At 34.7% G+C, this 8,654-nt stretch overlaps 1 protein-coding gene across 1 annotated transcript in view; it reads left to right on the top strand.

Annotated features, from left to right (window-relative positions):
* The first annotated feature begins 574 nt into the window (after nucleotides 1-574).
* Nucleotides 575-8,654, top strand: part of LOC108915806 (putative polypeptide N-acetylgalactosaminyltransferase 9) — a 125,800-nt gene continuing 117,720 nt past the window's right edge. Inside the window, 1 exon segment of the mRNA XM_023455811.1 lies at nucleotides 575-798. Within this exon segment, the coding sequence (XP_023311579.1) occupies nucleotides 575-798 (224 nt within the window).

Raw genomic sequence — 8,654 nt, 5'->3', positions numbered from 1 at the left:
TCAACCCGATGGACAAGATACAACAGGCGCAATTTGAAAATTCCCGTTACTTTTTGATTAAACCTCTTATTTAAGAACAGGCGCATAATTTGAAATTCTTAACATTCTCTTAGTTTTTAGCTTTTGAAGTGTACAACAGCTTGGAACACGTTTGTAAGTAGCCTGTACATAAAATTCGAACCAACCCCCGCTGTAAATTGCCCCCCGAAATTTACTTTCCTAGCCTCTTCGTAGCCCGCGGGCCTTCCCAAGTCGCAGGACTCTCCTACACCGGAAACTTTATCCAGAGCAAACAGCGCCGCGGCTCCCCGCCCCGCCAGGTTTCGGTTTGCCCGGTTACTTTCCGCAAATATGCCTTCAAAGCGATGTGACATCCCGGCGAACTTCGCTCGCCCCCAAAACACATATCCCCGGGATCTACCGCCTTGTCGGCAAGGAACTTGATCGCTTTGATAGGATTTGACGCGAGTCGTACACACACATACACACACGTACGTCCTCTGCATCGAGTATAAACTTTAAAGTACTACAAACAGTACAAACGACTCGCGAATCCTCGACAGAGCTTTGCCGCATGGCTGTGCTTAAGAAGCTGGGTTTGAAGAATATCTCTACTAGACACGACATAAAATCGAGAAAGTCATCTCTCAACGGACGTTTATATATAAGGTTTATGATACCATATCTTCGATTTTCTTGTAGACCAGAAAAAGAAAAGGATGTAAAGTACAGACTACAGAGTGTATCTGTCAAGATGAAGCCAAAAGCCTCTACTTTCGTGCACAAATCACGGCACAGGTAAACCCAATTTATTTGAGCCCTGAAGGCAGGATGCGCAGTGGCAACCTAATTATTGCTTAATTTCCGTCTCAGTATTCGTATACAGTGTGTCCCCGGTTGGGGTTCCGCGCTATTGTAAGCTTTTTTTGTTGATTTTTTAGAGAAAAAGTTATTCTCGATAAAAAGTTTTGCTTACCTTTGGAAGCCATGGGCAGCAATCAAATATATGATAAGACACAGCGCATCCAAAAAATTTCAAAATGTAAAATTTTCCTTAAGCAAAGTGTCTTTAATTTTTGTTTTCGTTAAAAACTTTAATATATCATAGAGAAAGGCAAATTTGGGAAAATAAAACTGGTAAAATTGATTTTAAAGAAATAAATTATAAGTTGAATGAGTGTGACCAATAGGAGTACAGTAGATGGTTGAAATTGAGAAAGAAGAGATAAAATAAAGAAAAATTAGTATATGATCAATTAAAAATGTTCGTCGAAAATCAATTACAAACAAAATTTAAAGAAATATGTAATAAAGTATATTCGAAATTGAAAATGTGGTTAGTAATAAAAATTTGGATTACTAGAACTAGAAAGTGATTTAAAAAAAATAGTGGGACATGAAAAGAAAAAGAGTGAGGTAACTAAGAAAAGAAAGACAGCTAAAGTTTTGAAAATAAAATTTTTAATTTAAAAGAAAGATAATTTGATTGCCAATGTATTCAAGGAAAACCATTTATAAGAAGGCTTAGAAGAAAACAGTCTCAAAAAATAAATTAATTGAAGATTACGGACAATAGAAACTTAAGTAAGTCCAATAACAAAACAAGGTTAACTGTTATAGAGTATTACCCAGTATCGAGTCCTCACAGATCTAATCCAGGTCATCGACAGGGAATAGTAATATAGAACTATCAGCAAGGAGACAAACAACAAGGAGTTGTAAGGAGGATAGATGACAAGTCAGGAACAAAAGTTGTGCTAACAGGTACAGGAAAGAAATAGAGAAGATAAAGGACTAAGAAGAAAATAAATTAGTGTATTAGACAGTGGTAAAGAGGTATAAACCCCTTGTGTTAAATTTAGTATAAAAAAAAATCACATAATTTTTATTTTAATTTGAAATATAGTGAATCCGAATAATTAAATGAAATAGAATAACTGTGTTAAGTTAAAATTCAAATATAATTTTTTTGTATTTTCCTTCTCAAGATTAAGTATCTGAATTCATTAATCAATATAATATTTTAAAATCAAAATACTAATCTTCTCAGAACCTTACCCTGAGTTAAGACTACTCATATTAAATTAAAATTTGCTTGAATCTTCAATTACATTTTTTTCTCAAACAGAGACTTTCTCTATAAACATAACAAACAAAATTTGAATTAAATTACAAACTATATGCTCATGTAAACTGGCGCCCAGACAATAAAAAAAAAAATAGGTTCCAAAGAAGAAGAAGCGAAGCGGAATACAGGTAAGAAAATTACCATCTCACAAGAATTTATAACAATATTTATTTTTATTAACAGCCCATCAAATAATTTTTATTAATAATGCTAACCTTGGAGCAACTAATTATTTTGTGAAATGTTATGGATTCGGTAATATTGCATATCCATAAATTTTTAATGAAAATATCCGTATAACTAACTCGGTCACAAGCTAATTATAAAATTCGATACGACTGATATGTAAAGAATATTAAAAAGATAAAAAAAAAGGAATACAATGATAACGATACTGCTACTGTTGCAGTTATGGACTGTGACACTCCAAAGATGTCACTCGGGAAGAGGTTAGAAAAAAATTCTTTTTTTTATGTGGTAGTACTCAAAAAGGCCTTTTGGATATTATATTTTTTGACGTGATCTTTTCTACGGCCTACTATCATTAAGAAAAGACCCTCAAAAATTGAAAAACATTTAAGAAAGAAATGGATAGCATTTTTAATTTTACCACACCTCAAAACCCTAAATATAAAGCTTCATTATTATAGCTTTTACAGGGTGTTCACAAGATAGGTGCAAACGTATTGCAAAGTATCCTGTAAACAGTGGAAAATATTTTCAAGATATTTTTTCATAATTTTATTAACCGAATATTTTCTATTAGTCCACCATCATTTAGTTTGCACTTTTCAATTCGTCTCCTCTTATTTCTAATAACTTTCCTCAACTGATGTGGTGTTATTTCTCTGCTTGTCTAACTATATTAAATAAACCTTAATTAAAGAAATTAACGTGTTTTCTAGGATTTTATATGATCGAAAAATCGGGCCCTTCTTTTTTTACGTTTACGTTGGATCAGACGCTGTGGACCAATACCTTGGCCTGCACGGGCACCCGACTTGCCCCCATTAGATTTCGTATAAAGTTTATCTTTTAATATTTTATTTCATTTAAGTAGTGTACCATTTGCTTTTACATTTTTAACCAGTAGGCACACAAATAACAAGAATTGAATGGTAGCATAAAATTGATCTATTGTCATATTTACGTCATCATAATGCAAAAGAAGAACCCGGTCAACATGAGAGAGACTATAGACCGTTATACATACATGTAACTCGACATAGTCGGCCTTGACAAAGATATACGTTTGTTAACAATGGCCGAGGGTCGAAAACGCTGAGTGGAGGAATCGGCCGATAATGGAGAGATCGCGGATTTATACCACCGAAACACCGAGCCGTAAAAATTAAGTTGTAATTCCCTCAACAATTTTTGGGGGGTTCCTGCGGCCCGAGGCACGTAGGCAGGTTAATAACGCGTTTTTTTATATGGTAGGAATAAACCCATTTGCCCATTTCGAGTGACCGTTTCAATTAGGGGGAACGAAAGGAACAAGCCCGTTATTTATAACTTAATGGCCCTGGGGCCGTTTTTATATAAAGTTTTCCGGAATTACTTTTTTATTTCTCTGGGAGGGAATGTAAACAGGGTGACGGTTTGTTGTTTGTATCATATTTTTGAGGGACAAACACGTGACAGACGCCTCTGCCAAAAGGCAAAAGGTCGAGATGTAAAAAATGTATACTTATAGTATTATTCAACTCTAAGCTTGCAGGAAAATGTACTAAAAAAAAGATGTATCACATTAGTTTAAACGTTAACCAGTGGCGTAACATATATTTTTTATAAAAGGTGTCCGAGAGTGCAGGTTGTACTGACTTTATCACGAGATTTGAAACCAAATAGTTTTTATCTGTTCCCACTATAGTAAATAGACTATTAATTAATACATTGTTTTTAAGGGTATGATGCAGTATGATGCAGTATGATGCAGTATGATACAACGTACTGCTAGAGCCTGAAGTTGAAGTGTCATTGTAAAGAATCCGTTGGCTATTTCATTTTTGTTACGTAAACTGTCAGCAACATAACTTTCTGCAATTGTGGCTGATTTCCACCCACCATGTCTCTTGATTGCGAATACATTAACTCCTGTATTAGCCAATAACGTTGCCCATGTTCTTCGGAATAAATGGCCTGTATATGTTTCAGGATGTTCTCGTTTCAAAAACTGTGCAATCTTATTATTAATCATGGAAAGGGTATTCTTGCCGACTGCTTGGTTGTAACATCTACCTGCCTAAGACCGTCATTACCTTCATTAGCAAATATGTATCATCGGGGCCTGAACGAGAAAATAGTTGACTTGTTCTCTTGTAAAAACGTTTGACTTTTTAGGTGTATAGCCGTCATTCTTACGTTTCAAAAATGCTCTCAGCTTGGGGTATTTTGAGATAGCCACGTTCTCCTCTATGAAAATAGTTGACTTAATCATTGAGCATTCATTTCACAAACTCGCCGGTGACTTTAAAGTTCTTGACTTCTCCATGAAATATGCTAGCAGTGATATTTCATAAACACAAACAGTATTTTTGTTCTGGCACCATCCTTTGAAATTTCTATATGCTCGTACGTAGCACACTTTCGACTTCTCGGGCAATAAGAATTCGCAGGCAGCATTTGCTGGACTTTCTATTTGAAAACCACTCATTTAGAAATAATAATTCAAAACCAGCAAAATTGCATCTTTTATGTAGCTTTGTTTATAAACACCTTAGAAACGAAAAAATCCAAGCAACCAAGGCGACTTTGCAAGATTTCGAACAATGTCAAAATTAATTGATTAAGAAATGTCACGAAATAAAACCTAATCTTTATTTCATGAACCATAAAGAACTGTGGGAGCAGAGAAAATGTTATACACCACGCAACAGTTAAGTATAATTTACCAGTCTCGGACTCTATTGCCAGCCCTCGCTCCGCTCGGGCGCAAAATCGTCCTCGACTGGTAAATAATACTTACCTCCTTTGTGGTGTAAATAACTATTACTCTCTGAGATATTAATAAAAAAACACCCTGTATCTTGGAAACGGTACAACTTTCGAAATAAGTTTTTATTATAAACTAAAATTCCATTAATTATTTGCATTCTTTTCATTCCTGATTTTTTTTTGGATTATTTAACAAGATACCCTCTTCGAATAAAAAAGCTACACTTGAGTATTTCCTATACGGAATATAATTTTGAAAAAAAGGAATAAATTTAATATGTTTTAAACGTGTACGTTGCTATTAATTACTCTCATTTCTCAGATCCATTTGACTCGAATTTTCCGGCTGACACGTTGCGTACGTACGCCGCACGCCCTCATCCATATTTATATAAAATACCGGCTCTTTGTTCTTCCAGTTCCGAAATGAGAGCCGGGCTGATTTATCGTTTCCTACCGCGGTGACAAAAAACGTTGCCGTATTGTTCCGTCGTTGAAGTATTTGTCGGAAATTAAACAAATAGTTATGTTAATTCGACCGAATAAATCACGGCTTCGACTCGGCGAATTCCACAGGAAGCAGTGGCGTGGCTCGACCCAAAACTCTGGGGTATGTGATGAAGTTGAAATATGTTAAATAGGAGTCGAGTTTCAGACGAAATTTGTTTTATCTGACAAATATTGTACTTAAGTGGAGTTATCGAGATAAAGATTATTTTTAATCATAAGAATGCAAATAATTTTTGTCGAGGTAGTTTGGTCATTTATGTTTATAATTCAGAGAACGTTTCCATTGAAACTTCATATTTTAAATGTTCCCATTTAAAAAAGTCGAGAGAGTTTAAGTCGGGAGGCCGTGGTGGCCAAACTACCACTTCTTTTAGTCCAATCCACCTTACTCCTTAAACACTATTAAGGTAATCTCGAACATTTTGTTGAAAAGGAAGAGATACATCGTAGACAATCCAGTCACTTGTCTAACGATTTGCTTTGTACTTATCCAATAATTTTATTTCCCAATATTTAAAATTTGTTCTTCGACAGCTGCAGCATGATATGAACGTCTGTTTTTCCACGATTTCCATGGGTCCTAAAGTTAACCGTTTCTGAGAAAAAACTTGATGTACAAAAGTTTGATTAATTAAGGAATTAACTGTGTGCATAGAATACTATAAAATACAATGTTTATGACTTTTCTGTACTTCTTTATGCTTAATTCCAAAAAATAATTAGTGTTATTATAAATCTAAAATTTGATAAAATTCATATCAAGCAATGTGACAACGGCGCGGCGGATAACACGAGGTACTAAGCTGTCCAGCAATACGCAATTTAGTTGGCATCTGGAATTGGACCGTGTCTAAGTGTTTTTTTGCGTACCACTATTTCCTTTTCTTGAGGTGTTTTCCAGCGAGTGCGGGAAAATTGGATTCGAAGGTGTCGTGCGTGCATCGAAAATGGTGGTGGACATTTTGAGCACATGTTGTAGTTTGTTTTGTACTTATGCGTTTAAAAATTAATGAATTTTGCTTTTTGGTAAGTACCTAAATTATTTTTAATTCGTATGTATGATTATTTGGATGACATGAATCTTTATGTACTTTAATTACAAATTTTTCAAATTCATAATTTGATTTACAAAAATTCGAACTAAAATTTAAGCGCAACACTATCTTCGTACTACAAAATCGGTACATTTTATTTTATTTAAATATTTAAAAACTGGAGAACAATTGTCTTGAAATTTACTAAATGTTTCACAATAATAGTTGTTTACATTTCTTCCGTAGGACAAGTCTGCCGCGCGCACACGTGGTATGCATCAGCTGTATAGCGTTAGGTTAAGCGCTGTTGTCACGTTGTGATGAAACTCCCCAATATTAATACTCGCTGTATTTTAAAAACTGTTAATCTTACGCCCTATAATACTTTTTTTTGTTCATTTATGATTACTCTATCTCATGCTGAAGTAATGGCTGTCAAACTTCTTATACCCTGTATAGGCATTCGTCAAATCAAATCGGCAGAAACTACCTGGAGCGCAAAAAAAACAGAGACATTTTAATAAACACACTACAGAATTTTTAGATCACAGTCAAACTTCCGAAACTACTACAACAAATGATAATGTAACCAATATTTTCAATTATTTCATGAGACACGTAAGTACAAAAAGGGACTAATTTAAATTTATAATACAACTTCATGCAAGGAATTTCAAAAGTCAATAAATGTCAAGATTAAACCTGTACTTTTGTACTTATCACTTCTGTGGGATATTTTTTGTGTTGTGTATATTAAAATGGCATATATCTCGACAAGCTGTCTTGCTATCTTATATATCTTATAAAATTAAAGATTGATATGGTGACCGAAAAATTCCAGTTATATAAAAAGTGACCTGTAACTTTTGATAGATTCAAGAAACAAGAAAAGGTTATTTGGAAAAAATGCTTGAAATGAGGAACTCCTTCAATATGTGTAATAAAAATAGTATACTTCTGAGAAAAAAAATATTGGCGTCACGACGCACAACGCCATTAGATTATGGATTAGATTTAGTTGTCTACTTTCATTTTAAGTCTCAGTCAGCCCAAACAAAATACTTTTGGCAATGATTACTTGACTTCAGTTATTTACATAACAAACAGGCCGTAGGATATTTGTTCCGATAGAATTCCAAGAAGACCTCTGCGTCACTTTCTTGGAATTAACCGCAATCGACACCCGAGGTAGAAAGACGTAAAATATCAACAAAATCGTCTGTTGGGTCTCCTATTTACTATTGTACTATTATCCCAATCTTTTAGACAACTACTAGGCATTTTATAAATAATAATGGGGAATTCTGCATCCCCTATGTTACGCCTTTGCGGTCAACATACAACTGACAAAACCGTGTGCCCAAAGGTACGTATAATCGGGTATAATTTATCAACAATCTCACAGTCCCATTCGTAAACAAAGCGAAGCTGGGAAAGCTCAAAAAAAAGTTTAATGTCGATTACCTATCCAGCTCCTCGCAGTGTATTGAACAACAGAAAAAGGGCCTTATAAAATTGCAGATACAGGTAGTAAGATCGTCATTAGTTGATTAGCAATTAGCTTGATCGTTTGTCTGTTGTCTCACCTATGACACACTGATGAGGACTAATAAGTCCGAAACCGGTCTGTGCCTGGTGGACTGACTGGTGGACTGACGAGCGATCCTAGCTGTTGCACTAGGTGTTGCGAGTGTAATTCAATGCCGGTCTGGGCATATAACCCCCGTATATGAGTTTATTTAATTGTATACAGAATTATGCCACTAAAGTGGTGTATAATATTTTTTATCTTATTATTGCATTGTCAATACGTGCGCCTCTGGTAAAGCTGTTTATACTTTTTTAAATCTAAAATATGAGCTATTTTAAATACTTTTAATATAACAGATTCGCTGCAGATAAATTGAATTCAGTTTCGGGGAAAAACTATTCGCCGCACCGATCAAATTGAAAAATAATGTCGGACCGGAAACTCTCCTTTTTTATAGCCACATCCTATTTACCTTTGCAAACAGTGTTCGTAAAAACTTCCCCAGAAGAACCCT

This window comes from Anoplophora glabripennis, unplaced genomic scaffold (assembly GCF_000390285.2).
Source record: "Anoplophora glabripennis isolate ALB-LARVAE unplaced genomic scaffold, Agla_2.0 scaffold950, whole genome shotgun sequence".
NCBI classification, from domain to species: domain Eukaryota; kingdom Metazoa; phylum Arthropoda; class Insecta; order Coleoptera; family Cerambycidae; genus Anoplophora; species Anoplophora glabripennis.
This window is presented reverse-complemented; position numbering and strand designations above follow the sequence as displayed.